At 39.1% G+C, this 19,233-nt stretch overlaps 2 protein-coding genes across 4 annotated transcripts in view; both read right to left on the bottom strand.

Moving 5' to 3' along the window:
• Nucleotides 1–18,850, bottom strand: part of LOC127618577 (zinc finger protein OZF-like) — a 35,800-nt gene extending 16,950 nt beyond the window's left edge. Inside the window, exons 1-5 of one of the 3 annotated variants that reach the window (XM_052091124.1) lie at nucleotides 18,787–18,850; nucleotides 18,306–18,409; nucleotides 17,870–18,209; nucleotides 16,501–16,647; nucleotides 11,040–14,029 (exon numbers count right to left, since the gene is read on the bottom strand). In XM_052091124.1, coding sequence (XP_051947084.1) covers nucleotides 13,023–14,029; nucleotides 16,501–16,647; nucleotides 17,870–18,209; nucleotides 18,306–18,374 — 1,563 coding nt within the window. In that variant the 5' untranslated portion in view covers nucleotides 18,375–18,409; nucleotides 18,787–18,850 and the 3' untranslated portion in view covers nucleotides 11,040–13,022. Of the gene's footprint in view, nucleotides 1–6,499; nucleotides 6,600–6,931; nucleotides 6,954–11,039; nucleotides 14,030–16,500; nucleotides 16,648–17,869; nucleotides 18,210–18,305; nucleotides 18,410–18,786 lie in introns of those variants that run through there. The other 2 variants (XM_052091121.1, XM_052091122.1) reach the window with 2 other exon arrangements.
• On the bottom strand, nucleotides 248–6,190 carry LOC127618606 (gastrula zinc finger protein XlCGF52.1-like). The gene is made up of 2 exons (XM_052091172.1): nucleotides 6,069–6,190; nucleotides 248–3,951 (listed from the first exon to the last, which is right to left on the bottom strand). The coding sequence occupies exons 1-2, from the start codon at nucleotides 6,151–6,153 to the stop codon at nucleotides 3,014–3,016; spliced, it is 1,023 nt and encodes a 340-aa protein (XP_051947132.1). The 5' UTR covers nucleotides 6,154–6,190; the 3' UTR covers nucleotides 248–3,013.
• Nucleotides 18,851–19,233: the final 383 nt, after the last annotated feature.

Below are 19,233 nucleotides of genomic sequence, written 5' to 3'. Positions count from 1 at the left end.
AGTGGATGGGACTTGAACACAAAGAACTGATGTGAAAAGCTTACAAGAGTCATAATACCTACCTTCTATCCTCAAATCTTACTGCATCTGATATATGCATGCGCATTAGATCTGCACATGCTTTATTTCTTCACAGTATGTCAGATTTCAGTGTGGAGCAGCAGAAATCAGTCCAAACCACCTCGACAAACTCTCTGCAAAACAACTGCAAATGTAATTACATATATAGTCGGCATTTGATGCACGATTCAAAGTGAATGTATGAAGCCAGAAAACTAACACCAGTGTTGTGTTTTGGATTACGCTGTGAGGATCTCGATAGAAGCAATTCATTTGATAAAAAAATAATACAATGTAATGTTGTTTAAAGAAAATAATTGTGTGCATTATATCAATGTTAGCATGTCACATTTAATTAGTAACATGCAGGGTTTTGAGCAAATGTATAACAAGTAGATGTACAAGGCAATAAGATTGCCACAACATTAAAACCAATTGCCTAATTTCATGTAGGTCCCCCTCATGCCGCCCAAACTAGCGCCAACCCGCATCTCAGAATAGCATTCTATAGAAATTCGTCTCACCACAATTATACAGAGCATTTATCGGAGATACTGTTGAATTTGCCAGTTTGAACCAGTCTGGCCATTATCTGTTGATCTCTCTCATCAACAAGGCATTGCGTCCACAGAACTGCCGCTCACTGGATGTTTTTTGTTTTTGGCACCATTCTGAATAAATTCTAGAGACTGTTTTGTGTGAAAATCCCAGAAGATCAGCAGTTACAGAAATACTCAAACCAGCCCGTCTGGCACAAACAATCATTCATGCGATTATCTAATCAGCCAATCATGTGGCAGCTCTGCAGTGCATAAAATCATGCAGATATGGGCCAGGAGCTTCAGTTAATGAAGTTAGGGAAAAAATGTGATCTCATTGATTTGGACCGTGGCATGATTGTCTCACGAATTTACTCTGAATGGTACCAAAAACACCAGGTTAGGGGCAGTTCTGTGGACAGAAATGCCTTGTTGATGAAAAAGGTCAACAAAGAATGGCAAGACTGGTACGAACCTACAAAGTCTACGGTAACTCAGATAATCACTCGGTACAATTGTGGTGAGAAGAATAGGGCTGGTTCTGTTTTGTCAGCTCGAGGGGACCTACACAATATTAGGCAGGTGGTTTTAACAAGGTTTTGACTGATCGGTGTACAATAAAAAATTGGTTTTAAACATTTGTTTTAACAGTCCTTATGAGAGTGCATTACACAGTGACTTTCAACAAATGTACAAAACAAAAAGTATTTACAGTATGAGTGACAGAGGCATATAATCACTCTAACATGTTTTAACCAAAAACATTATAATTTTTTTACACTTGATTCTTTCTAATCACCCCTCAGACTGTGTCTACGTGATAATACTGCCAGTCAACAGTTTGTGAAATGTCTCATTGAGCAAATCAACGACAAAGTCATCATCGCTGCTGCATCTCGTAGAGAAATCAGTTTTATTTTTTGATCTGCTTGCTAGAAAACCGATTAATTCCACTGTTGTCCAGGGAAGCCCTACTTGCGGTGCAGCAGTTGTTACCATTGCTCGACTTCTGAGAGGGATGGCGGAGTGGGTCCAGCGCCACCATCCGGCGTTTCTCCGAACAACCATCCAGCTGACAGATGACCAAATATACAGGAGCCGGCGAGCCCCGAGATCCTTCTGTCTCTCTCTCTCTTTCTCTCATTCCCTTGTCTCTCCTCCTTCCCCTACTTTCTGTCTTGTTCCTCCTCCCCGGAAATGGGGAGGAGCTCCTCCTATACCGGCTCCTTGACTCTGGGGATTGTACTACCCACTGGTTTCCCCTGCTCCACTCTGCTCTCACTTCCAGGGTGGTGAACCTGCCGTCACAGGTGCAGACCTGGATCCTGGGCCGGTCTGTTGGGGCTGCAGGGAGCCCGTGCATTTCCGGGACCTGTGGCCACTGATGGAGGTGGACACATTTGTTTGGTTCCCCGACGTGCCGCAGGCTGCCCCTGATTGAACTGGGACGTAACGCGTACATGTGAGTATTAAGGGGGGGTACATACCAGGCCTTGGTGGATTTGGGTTGCAGCCAAATCTCCATCCATCAATGCCTGGTTCAAGACGTGGCTTTGGGTACTAGTCACAAGGTGAAGGTAAGATGTGTGAATGGGGATATCCACGATTATCCTGCAGTGACCGTGATGATTCAATTTCGGGGACAAAAGCATAGTGTCAACAACAAAGTCATCATTGCTGCTGCATCTTGTAAAGAAATCAGTTTTATTTTTTGATATGCTTGCTAGAAAACCCATTATGCTTGTCTATGGTTGATTTGTAAACTTGTTAAGTAGTTCTTCTTCTCATCTGTCATAGGCAGAGGGCAGACCAGCTCACAGGTGCTTTGCGCCACCCACCGTACCGGATCAAAATAAAAATTATTGGAAAATGTAGACAACGTTGTTTACGGCATTTTTCAGAAGTGTCCAAAACGTTTGCATCGTACTGTAAATACACACGCACAAATATGTTTTTTCAATTAATACCAAGACCTTCCTTAAATGTCCTTTGATATTCTCTGAAATGATGCTGCACTATTGGAAGAAATTCCATCCCCAGATAGCACAAGTACATCTCTGAGATGTCCATTTTAGATCTGTTTTATCAGGAAAGCATTTCAATCTAATAAACATCTGCATAATAAACCTTAAACATCTCAAAGACTTCTGCTGAATGTTTTATTGACATCCAAGACTAAACATCTTATAGAAATATTACAGATGAAAAATCAACCTAAAAAATACTTTAAAATCTTCATGGCGTAAACAGACGTCTGGGTGAAGTACGTGTGGTATCAGGGTCTAAGAGTTTATCTGAATTTCTAACTATTTACTTGATATTTTTGGACCTGATTTTCTATTACTGTTAGTACTTGGGCAATACTTTTTTACATGTCTATGCAAATTACTTTCAGCTCTGAAACTTTTCCCACATCAAGAGCAGTGGCATGGTTTCTCTCCAGTGTGAATTCTCTCGTGATTTTTCAGATTTTGTGACAGAGTGAAACTCTTTCCACAGGTTGAGCACTTGTAAGGTTTCTCTCCAGAATGAATTCGCTCATGATTTTTCAGGTTTTGTGACTGAGTGAAACTCTTTTCACAGGTTGAGCACTTGTAAGGTTTCTCTCCAGAATGAATTCTCTCGTGTTTTTTCAGGTGTTCTGACCCATTGAAACTCTTTTCACAGGTTGAGCACTTGTAAGGTTTTTCTCCAGTGTGAATTCTCTCATGTTTTTTCAGGTGTTCTGACTGAGTGAAACTCTTTTCACAGTGTGAGCACTTGAACGGTTTTTCTCCAGTATGAATTCTTTGGTGCTGTTTCAAGTTGTAGGCTGTAATAAAGGTCTTTCCACAATCAAAGCACATATGAGCACCCACAGCAGTATGTATTTTCTGATGTTCTTTAAAATAGGACAGGCGTGCAAAACTCTTTCCACAAAAAGTACACTTGTAAGGCTTCTCGTCTGTGTGTGTTTTCAGATGTCGCTTTAGGCCTGAACTTAAAACAAATGTTTTACCACACTCATCACATTCAAATGTCCTTTCTCCAGAATGACAGCGGAGATGATTCTTAAAATCGACTGGATATGCAAAACTTTTTCCACACTGATGACACGTGTAAGGTCTTTCTCCTGTGTGAACTCTCATGTGTGTATTAAGCTGACTTTTACATGTGGAACTCTTTCCACATAGAAAGCAGGTTAAAGTATTTTTGGTTGTAATTCTTTGAAGCTTTTTTGGTGAGAAATTATTTTGAGTCTTGAAGCCACTCAAAGAATTTCCTCCAGTTATTAAATCATGATGATTCTGATACTGAAGTTTCTCCTCCACTTCATTCAGCTCTTGACTTTCCTCTTTCACTTCCATCAGATCTGCAATGAACACAGTAAATTGACAACAAACAGTTCAAGAGGGTCAAATATAAATCATCAAATTGAATCCTAATTTAATGTCAGAACACAACAAATGTCCAGTATTTATTTGTGATTTTTTTTTCGGTGCAAAAAGTATATTTTTATACCATCAATTCTGGATAATAACTGCATATCATGATTATGCATTTCATTTACAATGAATGTGAACTACAGTCACAGAAAGAAAGTCATACATGATTGGACCAACATAAAGGTTGAGTACATCAGTGTTTCCTGAGTGAATCCTACAGGATGTGTTAGCAGTGGGGGAATTCATCTTTCTTTTTTTATAAAGGGAGAGGGATTTGTAAATTACGTGTAGTGGACAAAAATGTCTGGAAGTCCTCAAAAGTGAAATTAAAATTAATCTGGAGTGCTGTAGCTAAATATAATGCACCTAGCACATATTTGCAAATGGAAAGAACTCAGAACCTCATGACATCACAGATGTGTATGACTTTATTTTGTATGCAAAACAAACAATAATTTATTATTCACATTTTTTTGCCTTTGCATTTAATCTTACGTGAGTTATCTAAACCTCTTATATAATATACATCACAGCATCTTTGCATTGTGTCACGTTTTTTTTAGTAAAAAAATATCTTGTGTTTTTCTTCGCCATATATGAATAATATTATGTGGTAGTGGGGGTGTGGTTGAGCGATGGTTTGTGAATGGAGAGCAATATCAGGAGATGAGAATGGTAAGGACAATCACCTGGCAATGACTGTCACTAACAGCTGTTTGTTTTTGCAGTGAGAGTAGAGACAGGTTTAAGAGCCTCCTCCTTTCCACGAAAATGAATACGTTTTTCAAACAGGCGCCAAAAACAGGGATTAAGGGACGAAGAACGTTGCCATTGATCCCTCACCTCTGGAGTATCAGTGGTCAAGACCCTTGCCAGCAACCACCAGACACAACATCAAACTCTCCTCGAGCTGCGCACGGAGCAGGAACAGAAACTCATTGCGCACCTCTAAGCCCAAGCAGAGGACCAGCAGTTGTTCTGGAGCTTGCTGCCGCCGCGACCCCGGACCGCCCTACCCCAGGTTCCGCTAGTCAAGATGGGCCCCCTCGACGATCCGAAGGCATTCATAGAGCTCTGCGGATGGCAGGGGCATGCGGCTGGCAAAGCACCTATTGGGCAGTCCGATTAATTCCACTATTGTCCGGGGAAGCCCAACTTGCGGTGCAGCGGTTACCATTTCTCGACTTCTGTGAGGGATGGCGGAGTGGGTCCTTTGCCACCATCCTGCGTTGCTCCAAACAGCCAACCATCTGACAGAGGATCACATGGCAGGTTATTTGGGAGCCAGCGAGCCCTGCGATCCTTCTGTCTCTCTCTCGCTTCTCTCAATCCCTTGTCTCTCCTCCTACCCCTGCTTTTCGTCCTGTTCTTCCTCCCCAGAAATGGGGAGGAGCTCACTCAATCCCTTGTCTCTCCTCCTCCCCCTGCTTTCCGTCCTGTTCCTCCTCTCCGGAAATGGGGAGAAGCTCCACTTATACCGGCTCCTTGACGCTCTGTTTGTATATCTTTGTATAAAAATGCCTTTGTTTACCAAAAACATGGTGGCGTCCCCACAAAATGATGTCATCCTTATTGCTGTGCTATCATTTACAATAATTTGCAATTAAGTTTTAAACTATCTAGTAATGGGTCAGACCGAAGAATGGTTTTGTTGGGTGAGATCTGTGTTTTATTGCTTGCATTATAGACTATTGGAGCATTTATATTTGTCAGGTTTACTTCGTAACATGCAGGGTTTTGAGCACATCTACAAGTATATCAGTATACGTAGCAGTGGCATATAATCAGTATTGTTCCTAATGATAACATGTTTTACTGTTAATATAATTTACATTTTCTAATCACTCATCAGACTGAGTATTCATGATAATACTGTCAGTTAACTTGTCCAGCAGGTGAAATGAAATGGTTTGTGAAATGTCTCGTAGAGCAAATAAACAACAAACTTGTAACTGCAAACATTTACGAGTGATAAAACAATCTTTCTTGTAACAGATTTTGACATGACAGATGATTGTCTTGAAAAAACATTAAAGAAACATACCTGAAGGAATAAAATCATCGTCATCACTGTGTTCCTCTCCTTCCATCTCCTGCTTCACTTCCATCTTCACTGGTGTCTGCAGCATCTGCTGTTCTCCAGTGTTACAGACAGAAGTCAGAGACTCTGTGGAGGTTTGTTCACCCTGATTACCGTCAGTAGAACAGAGTAAAGGTGAGCTGTGAGTCCTGTGTGTCTCTGGATCTCTGTTCAGAGAGTTTGTCCAGCAGTCGCTGTGGTGTGGACTGATCTCTGCCGCTCCACACTGAATCCTGACATTCTGTGGAGGTCCCATCAGTCACACACACTGAAGATTGACAGGAAACCTTTTCCAGCTCCTGACAAACACAACACAATCACATCAGTACCGTTCATCATATCACATCATTTAAAAAATTACAATCTCAACTTTAAGGATGAAATGAATGTTTAACCTGTAACCTGTCGTCTCTCTCCATCAGTTTTGTCTTCAGTGACGTCACCTCTTTCTTCAGCTCTCTCATGAGGAAAATATAAACACAAACACCAACAGCTCTGTAAAACAAAATAAATGTTTCTGAGATTATATAAATGTGTGCTTTGTGTTTGGTTTAGTTTTCCTGAAAGCAGTATCGGATATTAGCTTTTAAAAATCTTTATTCAACATATAAACGCCTTCATTGAAATAATTTCCAATCAGTTGATGGATTTAAAGAATTCACATTTCAGAAATTAAACATGAAATTCTCAGACTTTTGCTTGTTTCTCTTGAAACTGAATATTTTAAAGCGTCCGTCACAAAGTGAGGAAAAACAACACACACAGACAAATACACATGAAAACAAATGTAAAATTCACAACTTAAATAAAACACAATGAATATGTACCGAACTGAGCGCTCAAACTGTGAGTTCTTCTTGTGTTTAATGAAGGTTAGCAAAACAACTTCTGGCGATTTCCCGCCAACTACTGGACTGGAGTGTGTATGAGTTTAGGAAACCTTCCGGGTTTTATATCATAGCATCGCTTTTTACGATAGATAAATAAATAAATAAAATATATTTGAAATACTTTACGTGAACATGTTACTATTAAAACACTAGAAAAATCATAATTTTATCTTAGATGGTCTAATAGTGATAGCAGACAAAATGTAATCACAGCAAGACGTTAATTTACATTTAATTATTTATCTAATTGTGATTCAAATTTGTAGATGTATTTGTGATAACAGATAGGTGCATTTATGGCAAGGGTTCTTGATCTTTATTGGCTTAGGACTAAAATAAGACATTTGTTGTGTTTACCTGGAAATCAGACTTACAAAACAATGCAATTTGCTGTTTTTGTTATATCTATTAATATATACACTTTTTAATGATTTGTGAATTAATTGTGATATAGACAGATTCGTCTAGAAATCATTTTCTTGAAAGACTTTTAAACTCAATTTAACATTTAACACCTCTTTAGTATTCCTCAGTCTATCTCTTATAAATAGACACACAAAACGTTAGAATGGTTCATTAGAGACCCTAGGTATATAATAGTGTCTTTTTTTCTCTCCATAAATTCAAGAAATACGGTGGAGATACATGCGAGGTTGTGAACGGAGAGCTCTGCACACTTTGCTAGTTTTAACACTATTGATGTCATAAACCGGTGAGCTTCGATACACCCTGTTCCATAACTGTTCTAGGAAGATAATATGTAAAAGAATTCCAAATCCTCTGGCTCTGGAGACATTAAAAGACACTTACCCTGGAGTTGTGAATTTGAATCCTGAGTGACTCTAGCCAGATCTCCTAGGCAACCAAATTGGCCCGGTTGCTAGGGAGGGTTGAGTCACATGGGGCAACCTCCTCGTGCCGCTATAATGTGGTTAGCTTTCGGTGGGACGCATGGTAAATTGTGTGTGGATGCCACGGATAATAGCATGAAGCCTCCACACCACGCCTCATGATACTCAACAAGCCATGTGATAAGCTGCACGGGTTGACGATCTCAGATGCGGAGGCAACTCGGATTGAGGCGAGTCACTATGCCACCACGAGGACTTAGTGTGCATTGGGAATTCCAAATTGGGGAGAAAATCCCCAATCCCCAAAATTTCTGGAAGAATTGTTGAACATGTCAGCAAGGTTGTTGCTGACTTGGAAGATCTTGCTGTAATATGTTGATCGCTCACAGCCATGGAGACGAAATTCAATGAGGTGGTTGCAAGAGTGGGGATATCGAGAAACGGATAGATTATCTATCGATTATGACCGAGATTCATCGGAGGGGGAATTATGTGTTAAATCCGCTAGCGACCAACATGAATTTGGAGTGCGTCTGGAAGAAGTTGAAGGATATGGAGAATCGTAGTTGGCGGAATAACGTCCGTATTGTTGGAATTCCTGAGGCAGAAGAAGGTGAGGATATGGTGAAATTCCTGGACATGCTCTATCCAAGTCTGCTCGACATAACAGGCATAAGCTGGAAATCAAGAATAACACACCTTCGGGACAGTTTGTGGATTAATATGCACATTCTTTGTGCTTATGCCACCTATTGGCTGGAGTTTGTTTTATAGATTATTTTCTGTTGTGTGCTTCAGTCTCACAAAATGTGTATAGAAACACAGGACTTGAGCAATCCGAAGGCAGAGTTGTCAAGGGGACACTCATAGGCGTACATGGACTGTTTGAGTTTAGCGGGATGGATGCCGGTTGACACTGTTGTGCGCGGGGTTAATGTGCACGCTTTGCTTTTTCTGTATTTTTTTTATTTGGTTCTGGGGGTTCGGGATTTCATTGTTGCACTAATGTTGGAATGTGGTTGTTATAATTTTCTTTTTGAGAGACAATCAATTTTTTCGAATATGTCAAATGTTAATATGAGTGGATTGTCTCTCCACGTGGAATGTGAATGTGTTGGGGCACCACATATAAAGGAAGGAAAGTTATTTTCTTAAACATAAGAAATATGATATAGTGTTTCTTCAAGTAACATATCTTTTCCCGCAGGAAGCTGACAAATCTGGGAAGATATGGGGTGGACATGTTTTCTTTAGTGCTGTCTTAAGAGCATGGCAGTCATTACACTGATAAGTAAGCATCTACAATTCAAATGTCTCAAACAGATTAAAGATAAATTAGGAAGTGTCATTATTGTTTTAGCAGAAATTCAGGGGCTAAGTTTGATTTTGGATTTTTTATAGATCTTGAAGGGATGTTGCAAGCCGCTGGCACCCCTCATGACATAATATTGAGAGGAGACTTTAATCTTTTGATGGACTCATCATCAGTCCTTCATCATAGTGAAGCAAAAGTGTGTAAGCCCCCTAGAGCAACATTGACGCTTCACAGGATGTGTAAAAATCTTGGTCTTACAGATATTTGGAGACTTTAAACCCATCTGGCAGGGACTATACATTTTTTCATCAGTCCATAAGATTTATTCCAGAATAGATTTTTTATATATATAAGTCCCTCATTTCATCTGATGTTGATTGTTCAATTGGAAACATTTTAGTCTCGGATCACGCCCTAGTGAATTTAGAGGTGTTGCCACATACAGAGAAAAAGTCATGATTTTATTGGCGCTTTAATGTATCTGTGACAGGGTGGAGGGCGGGTCATGATTATACACACCCGCTCCCATATCAGTCAAGCCTCCGAGAGAGATAAAGGCCGACTGCGGAGGGTGGTGCGACGAGACGTTTTTCATTAAACTATTATTTATATTGTCAAGCCGGTTCTCACCTCCTCCTTGCCCATCTAAATCCCTTTACACTGGTGCCAAAGACCCGGGAAGGAGGAGGGATACAAGTCCAAGCACGAGAACTCATGGAGTTGGAACCATATTAAAAGTGCCGAGGTAGAGCTGAAGCGCCGAATGTCGTCTTATGGCCTCAGAGAATTTACCCGATTGAGATACAGGTATAACACTATTTTGTCATGGAAGGTGAAGTTTTGGCTATTCAGGGCAAGATGGGAGATTTTGGCTAGATATACAAAGCAGAGAGAGTCTTTTTCTACCATTCCCTCATTGAAATCTGCTGGTGGTGAAATATTTACCTCAGACATTGATATTAATAATGTGTTTAAAGAATTCCATCTTGATCTCTATAGTTCCACATCTTCGTCTACTGATGAAGACATTAAAAAATTAAGTAAGTTATGGCATCTCTTATACATATAGATCAGGTGGGGTTTATTTGGGGGCGCAGCTGTTCAGGTAATGGGATCATCTTTTTAAGATTTTGGAAATGTATGGGTTTGGGAACACTTTTATTGGTTGGATTAAGTTACTTTATAGACACCAGGTAGCAGCGGTACAAACAAATGGATTAATTTCAGATTATTTTACTCTGGATAGGGGCACTCGGCAGGGTTGCCCTCTTTCCAAATTATTGCTGTCTTGCCCTGGAACCATTAACTGCCGGGATAAGAAGGGAAGATGATTTTCCAGGGATGGTGTGGTGCATAAAGCTTTTACTTTACACAGATACTATTTTATTATTAGTCTCTGACCTTATTAGATCTATGCCTTTCCTACGTAGAATTGTTCATTCATTTTCTGAGATCTCAGGATACAGATTCAATTGGTCTAAATCAGTGTACTGCCCAGTAACAGCTTTCCAGTCGGGCACCTTACAGTGCCCCAAACAGGCCATTAAGTATTTGGGCATTTTATTCCCAGCAAATTTGTTAATTTTGATCCCTTAATAAAATGTTTTCAAGCGATGTGGGCAGGTGAGCTTCATTACGTTTATCTTTGATTGGGAAGGTTAATGTTATTAAAATGAATTGTATTCCAAAATTCCACTACCTGTTACAATCTCTCCCTGTAGATGTCCCCCTCTCTTATTTCAAGCAATTTGATAGCATAGCGAAGTGCTTCATTTGGAATGGTAAGCATCCTAGATTACATTTTAATAAGTTACATAGACCGATTGACAAAGGTGGGCTAGACCTACCCAAGAATTTGTTTTATTATTATGCATTTGGTCACAGACATTTTGCTCATTGGTCAATTCCACCTGAAAGAGCCCCTCCCTGGTTTTGTATTGAACAGGAAGTTCTTGCCCCTATTTTGCCATTGCAAAGCCTTTCTATCAAACTAACCGGAGAAGTTCACATTTACCCTCGATATGGACAAAAGAGTGTTTAATTCGGAAATGTATTTAAATGTTGCCTCAAGCATATGGCTGAACCCAACATTATGTATTAACAAGTCCCCTTCCTTCTGGTCTGAGTGGATTGTGAGGGAGGTTAATAAATAATATTTTACTTATATGAGTGTGTTGAGATCCTTTGAAAATTTGGTTCAACATATTGGGATTCCCAGGTCTCAGTTCTTTAAGTATTTACAGCTGTGTCACCTGCTGTGCATTGTTTTTGGGAGTACTATACACCCACCTAAAGCAGCAGATACTCTGGGAGTGATGAGTTATGCTTTTGGAAAAGGTCATGAGGCATCAGTGTATCACTCCCTGCTAATTCAGAGATTGGGGGACGGAGCTTTAACTTCTATCGAGAGATTATGGGGAAAAATTTTAACTTGGTATTTGAGGAGGAGTGTGGGCTAGGATTCTAAAAAATGTCAAGTCTGCATCTAGAGATGCAAGGGTTCCCCTTCTGCCATTCAAGATTTTACATAGATTCTAATGGACCCCTCTAGATTGTATAGGCTTGGTCTTAAAATACACCCACCTACTGGCAATGCCAATCAGAAGATGGAGACACAACCCATGTTTTTTGGTGGTGTGTTAAGATCTAAGAATTTTGGTTGAAGTTTCAGAGTTTTAAGAGTGAGGTATTTGGCACTCAAATTTCATTTAGCCTCAGACTCTGTATTTTAGGAGATGGGGTGGTCATCAATATAGGAGATAAATACATACAAAATGGGGTTCTAATCAGTGTCATGATCGGCAGACAAATTGTTTTAAGGGGATGGAAGTCTGTTGGAGTGTCCTCATTTCAAGAATGGTGCATGGAGATGGGGAGGGTGGCGGCTTTTGAGGAAGCGTCATGTAGAAGAATGGGGAGTTGGGATTCATTTGATGGGAAATGGGGCAGCTCTTGGGGCTGTGGAGAGAGAAGTTTAGATTTAAATCTGTGTGATATATATATATATATATATATACACATATCTATACTGTGATCACATGGATGTTGTTGAGGGTCCATATGTGTGTGTGTTTTGCTTTTCTTTGTTATCTATATGAATCAAAAAATGTCAGCTGCACCTGGAACAGACACACCAAGCTCAACACTAAATTTTTCTCTTATTTTTGATCTCCCCCTTTCATTTTCAATGGCTGGTCATTTTTGACCAGGAACACCACAAGTCTGACTTTGTGCCATTTTTCTTTTTTTACAAAATAAAAGCATTTAAAAACAAACTTCCTGGTTAAACATTAAAGCACACTAGTGTGATAAATAGTACAGAATGTTGCCAAAATTATGCACAAATAATGCTTTTTTCACTCAAAAATGGAGGTGCTTAAGCTCAGGTCAAAGAGGCCTACGATCAATAAGCTCCAAAAAAGAAATAAAAAACCTGTGGTGAAAGAATTGAAAGAAAACAAGTTGACAAAAAGTTATAATCCAATATTTTGTAATAATATAGGATAATGAGAGATTTATAAAAAAAAATTACAGGCTGGTCATTACTGACAAGGAACACCAAAGTTTAAAAATAAACCAAATTATACAAAAATGTTTGGGAAGTAGTGATACCCTGTGTGAGCAAAGTCAGTAAGTTTTAGTCCAATAGAATAACATTCACTATCATTTTCAGGAAAAAGAATTTCATCTTCAGGTCAAAATGACCAAAACACAACATGAGGGTAAAAAAATGCTTCATAAAATACTCTTAGAATAAATTTCTGCATTAGGAGCTACTTTTAGCCTTAAAATTGTTTGTGAATATGGCCCATGAAGATAATTTTTGTTCACTGTGTAGATTACTTGCTTGTCCTCATGAAGATCAGTTGTATGATTTCTCTCCAGTATGTATTCTCAAGTGTTTCTTCAAGGTTTCTGATTGAGTGAAACACTTTCCACAGTGTGCACACTTGTACGGTTTTTCACCAGTATGGATTCTCTTGTGTGTTTTCATGCAATGTAACCAAGTGAAACTCTTTCCACAGTGTGAGCACTTGTAAGGTTTTTCTCCAGTATGAATTCTCCCATGTTTTTTCAGGTCTTGTGACTGAATGAAACTCTTCCCACAGGTTGAGCACTTGAATGGTTTCTCTCCAGTGTGAATTCTCTCGTGTGTTTTCAGGTTTTGTGACAGAGTGAAACTCTTTCCACAGTATGAGCACTTGAATGGTTTCTCTCCAGTATGAATTATTTGGTGTTGTTTCAAGGTGCCGGCTGTCAAAAAGGTCTTTCCACATTCAAAGCACACATGAGCCCTCACACCGGAATGAATTTTCTGGTGCTTTTTAAAATAGGACTGGTGTAAATAACTCTTTCCACAAAAAGTACACTTGTAAAGCTTCTTATTTGTGTGTATTTTCAGATGATTTTTCAGATACTGTGCCACAACAAATGTTTTACCACACTTATCACATTTAAATGGTCTTTCTCCAGAGTGACCAAGTAGATGATTTTTCAGTTGCCAAGGAAATACGAAACTTTTCCCACACTGATGGCATGTGTAAGGTCTCTCTCCTGTGTGAATTTTCATGTGTACATAAAGCTGTTCTTTATAAAGAAAACTTTTCCCACACAGATGGCACGTGTAAGGTCTCTCTCCAGTATGAACTCTCATGTGCATGATCAGCTTGCTTTTATGTATGAAACTCTTTCCACACTGAGAGCAGGTGATAGGACTTTTGGCTGTTCTTCGTTGATGCTTTTTTGGTAAGAGATTCTTTTGAGTCTTCGAGCCACTCAAAGATTTTTCTCCAGTTCTGAAATCATGATGTTTCTCCTCTTTATTCAGCTTATTCAGCTCTCGACGTTCCTTTATCCCCTTCATCAGCTCTACAATGAACACAGTAAATTGACAAATAAATTCAAGAAGTAAAAATGTGCAAAGAAATAAAATTACAAGAATTACAAATGTTGCAATGAAATGTCATTCTGTTTGATATTTTATTTTAAAACACTGGAACTCAAAATCAATTATTGTTAGGTAACATTGGTTTTATGTTGGGAAATATTTATATATTATATATATATATAAAAGCTGAAATAACTTGCTTGGATAAGTATTCAACCCCTGTGCCGTGGAAGCTGCCAGGTTACTCCTATGAAAGAAATTGCCCTAATGAGGACACAATTACTTTACCATTGGCATTAACCTGTGAATCATTAAAGTTGCAATCACATTTTCTGGATTAAAAACCCCATTGTTGAAGGATCATTGGTCAGGCTGTGAATCTGAAGGAAAGTGCATACCAAAGGGCATTCCACAGAAGTTAGAGATAAAGTAATAAAAATTTATAGATTAGGGAAAGGGTACAAAATAATATCCAAATGTTTGGATATCCCAGTAAGCACAGGTGGATCAATAATCAGGAAATGGAAGCTGCACCGCTGCCAAGAAAAGGCCATCCCTCAAAACTTAGAGCTCTAAGAAAAAGGAGACTTGTGAGAGAAACCACAGAGAGGCCAACGATCACTTTGAAGGAGTTCAGTGGCTGGGAGTGGAGTAATGGTGCACCAATCAACCATATCAAAAGCACGGCATAATGCTGGCCTGTATGGGAAGGTGGCAAGAAAGAAGCCTTTATTCAAAACTTACCATCTGAAAGCATGCCTGGAGTTTGCCAGAAAGCATTGAGTGACCCAGCTGTGATGTGGGAGAAGGTTTTGTCGTCAGATGATACCAAGATTTGGCCAAAACTCAAAGTGCTATGTATGGCCCAAACCTAACACTTCCAATGCCTCAAGACACACCATCCCTACAGTGAAGTATGGTGGTGGTGGCATCATGCTGTGGGGATTCTTCTCATCTGCAGGGACTGGACATCTTGTTAGAATTGAAGGAAGAATGGATGGAGCAAAATATAGCGAAATACTGCAAGAGAACCTGCTTCAGTCCGCTAAAAAACTGAAGCTTGGGAGGAAATTCACCTTTCAGCAGGACAATGATCCCAAGCACCAGGCCAAAGCAACATTGGAGTGGCTCAAGAATGAAAAGATAAATGTCCTACAGTGGCCCAGTCAAAGTCCTGATCTCAATCCTATTGAGAATCAGGACTTTGACTGGGCCACTGTAGGACATTTATCTTTTCATGGTGGCTCGATCAAATATTAACATGTGGGGGATGAATACTTATGCATGCAAGATATTTCAGTTTTTTATTTTTCAAAAACCAATGTCACCTTACAATAACTGATTTTGATTTTCAGTGTTTTAAAATAAAATATCAATCAGAATGAAATTTCAGTGAACCATTTTTAATTCTGTAATATGAGAGAATTGGTCAGGGGTCTGAATACTTTTGCAAGGCACTGTAAATTAAGCAATATACTCCTCAAATGCTCTCCATTTTAACATTTCCACCACTGTACATAAATGCCATGGGGTGAATTATTTGTATTTGTATATTAACATGTGGTCAAATACTTGGAAGTATGCAAAAGTGAATTTAAAGTGAATCTGGAGCACTTTAAAAATGGCACGTTCAGCACACGGGACCTAATGGAGCACATCTGTTACTCATGGATGGATTTGTGGAGCACAGAAATGCTCTCAATATGCTGTAATAATGTTTATACACAATACAGACAGGACAGAGCAGCATTCATAGACTTTGAAGGGAACAGCTGGATTTATCTATTTATTTAATTAAATTGTCGTAGCCCTTTGCGGTTAAATAATCGCACAATGTCATACCGCAATTTCAAAGTAATTAATTGTGCAGCCCTAATATATAAATGTGTGTTATATGAATATACACTGTATTAATGACCGTTAAGTATGCTACAGTAATAAAACCACACATTAAAATGTGAATACGCATGTGCATTAAAACATCCCCGTATGATCCCCTTTGGTGTTCAGGAATAGTGATGCCACAGTATTTGTCCTTATCTCTCTGTTGACGAACCGAAGCACCAGTGGGCGGGGCCAGGGTGTGTTGAGGTAAAGTAGGCATGGATGTTTTTAAGCCGTAGAGGCGGTCATGAAGTAATTAGCCCTCAAATGTCACAGGGACATTGCGGAAATAGAGAAAAAGGCATTTTTGCAGCTTGGATTCAAAAAAAATTGTGAGCACTGAAATTTACAGTAGGTTTTTATAGCAAAAAGACCTCTTAGATGTCAAAATATCATATATAAGGAAAATATGATTCCTCATGACACGACCCCTTTAAATTAAAAAGAAGTACCTTCTTTAAAGACAACGGAGAACTTTTAAATGACAAAAACCATCATTCTTGTAACAGATTCTACAATGACAGTCGATTGACATGAAAATATAAAACATTAAAAGGAAGAAACGTACCTGAAGGAAAAAAATCATCATCATCATCATCTCTCTGTTGTTCCTCTGCTGTGTTTTCTTCTTTTATCTCCTCCAGCTTCACTTCAATCTCCGCTGGTGTCTGCAGCATCTGCTGTTCTTCAGTGTTACAGACAGAAGTCAGAGACTCTGTGGAGGTTTGATCACCCTGATTACCGTCAGTAGAACAGAGTAAAGTGAGCTGTGAGTCCTGTGTGTCTCTGGATCTCTGTTCAGAGAGTTTGTCCAGCAGTCGCTGTGGTGTGGACTGATCTCTGTCTGATCTTCAAAATATAAACCGCCACGTATAATAATCATCCGTCTTAAAGGGAATGGAAAAATGGCCAAAAGTTTGGAATAATGGACAGATTTTGCTGTTTCGGAAGGAAATTGGTGCTTTAATTCACTAAAGTGGCGTTCAACTGATCACAAACTATAGTCAGGACATTACTGATGTAAACAACAGCAGCATCACTATTTGAAAAAAGTCATTTTTGACCAAATCTAGACAGCAGCATCACTCCAACACCTTATCCTTGAGTAATCATGCTAAATTGATCATTTGGTAATTGAAAATCACTTGCCATTATATCAAACACAGTTGAAAGCTGTTTGGTTCATTAAATTAATCTTAACGGTGTCTTTGTGTTTGTATTTGACAACAGATAATTGGAAAAGAGTGTTACGGATCTTAAACCCATTGAGCTTTTGTGGGATCAGTTAGACTGTGAGGTGTGTGAGAAGTGCCCGACAGGACAGTCACATCTAGGGCAAGTGCTACAGGAAGTTTGGGGTCAAAGGTCACCTGAGTATCTGGACAAACTGACCGCTAGAATAACAAGAATCAGCAAAGCCGTCATTGCTGCACGTGGAGGATATTTTGATGAGAACTCTTTGAAGTAGTTCAAGTTAAAAAATGTTCACGTTATTAATGTCCTGACTATACAATGTGATCAGTTGAATGTCACTTTGGTGAATAAAAGTACCAATTTCCTTCCAAAACAGCAAAATCTGTACATTATTCCAAACTTTTGGCTGCCAGTGTATATGTTAGCATCTCAAAAAATGTGTTTATGGGTTTCATGACCTTTTAAAAAGAGACCAGATTTAGGTCACTAGGTGTAAGGATTCAAGAGCTAGAGCTATTTTTCTTTGGATAAGTAACTTTCTGCATTTTGCTCAAAAATGGGTCCGGATGCTAAAGGGTCAAATACTCTAATACAGTCACCTACAGAACTGTTTTAACTGGGGAAATATTAAAATAATTAGATGTACCTTCTTTAAAGACAACTGAGAAACATTTTTCAAGTGATCCTCACATGATAGTTGAATGACATGAAAATGTAAAACAACATTAAAGGAAAAAACATACCTGGAGGAATAAAATGACCATCTTCATCACTGTGTTCCTCTTGTTTTATCTCCTCCAGCTTCACTTCAGTCTTCACTGGTGTCTGCAGCATCTGCTGTTCTCCAGCATTACAGACAGAAGTCAGAGACTCTGTGGAGGTTTGATCACCCTGATTACCGTCAGTAGAACAGAGTAAAGTGAGCTGTGAGTCCTGTGTGTCTCTGGATCTCTGTTCAGAGAGTTTGTCCAGCAGTCGCTGTGGTGTGGACTGATCTCTGCCGCTCCACACTGAATCCTGACATTCTGTGGAGGTCCCATCAGTCACACACACTGAAGATTGACAGGAAACCTTTTCCAGCTCCTGACAAACACAACACAATCACATCTGTACCGTTCATCATATCACATAATTTGAAAGCTTACAATCTCAACTTTAAGGATGAAATGAATGTTTAACCTGTAACCTGTCGTCTCTCTCCATCAGTTTTGTCTTCAGTGACGTCACCTCTTTCTTCAGCTCTCTCATGAGGAAAATATAAATATAAACAAACACCAACAGCTCTGAAAAACAAAATAAATGTTTCTGAGACGGTATAAATATACATGAGTGCTTTGTGTTTGGTTTAGCTTTCATTAAAGCTGAAATATTATGGGATATTATGGGACATTAGCCAGTTAAATTGTTTAATTAACATACAATCCACTTCTTTAAAATAATTTACAATCATCCCAGCTCGTAAATCATAAATTAAACATGATATCCTGAAACTGAATATTTTAAAGCGTCCTTTATAAAACTAACACATACGGCGATAATAAGCTTCGCTTCTTAGGATCATTAAAACGCCAAAGAGAGAGAGAAAAAAACACGCATATCAAAATAGAGATTCAGATAATTATAATCCTCAAAAATGATGTAAAACACATTGAACACGTACCGAACTGAAAGCTCAAACGGCGAGTTCTTCCTGTTGTTTATTCGTCTTCTTCTTCTTCTTCTTCGGGTTTACTGACGGTTGGCAAACAAACTTTGGCGCATTTCCGCCACCTACTGGGAAGAAGTGTGGCGCATTGATGTTGAAAGAAAATAATGATAGAGATAGATAACAACAACAACAACAACAACAACAATTAAATTATATTAATCATATCTGTTGGTTTTAAATAGTCTAACAGAGCCTTAGATACTGTTATACCATGGGTCTGTTGAATGCTTGATTCTGATTGGTTGACGGACGTTCTAAAGTGTGCAGTTATTTTCCAGTAAACACACGGCTAAGAAGTAGTTCCAGGTTTCGACCACATAATGGCTCACATATCACTCCATATCGCCAAATTATTTCAGTCATTTCAAAAAGCCCTTCAGGCCAGCACAACAAAATAAC

The sequence above is a fragment of the Xyrauchen texanus genome, chromosome 25, assembly GCF_025860055.1.
Source record: "Xyrauchen texanus isolate HMW12.3.18 chromosome 25, RBS_HiC_50CHRs, whole genome shotgun sequence".
Classification (NCBI taxonomy): Eukaryota; Metazoa; Chordata; class Actinopteri; order Cypriniformes; family Catostomidae; genus Xyrauchen; species Xyrauchen texanus.
Note: the sequence above shows the minus strand (reverse complement) of the source record. Positions and strands in the feature narration are given on the sequence as shown.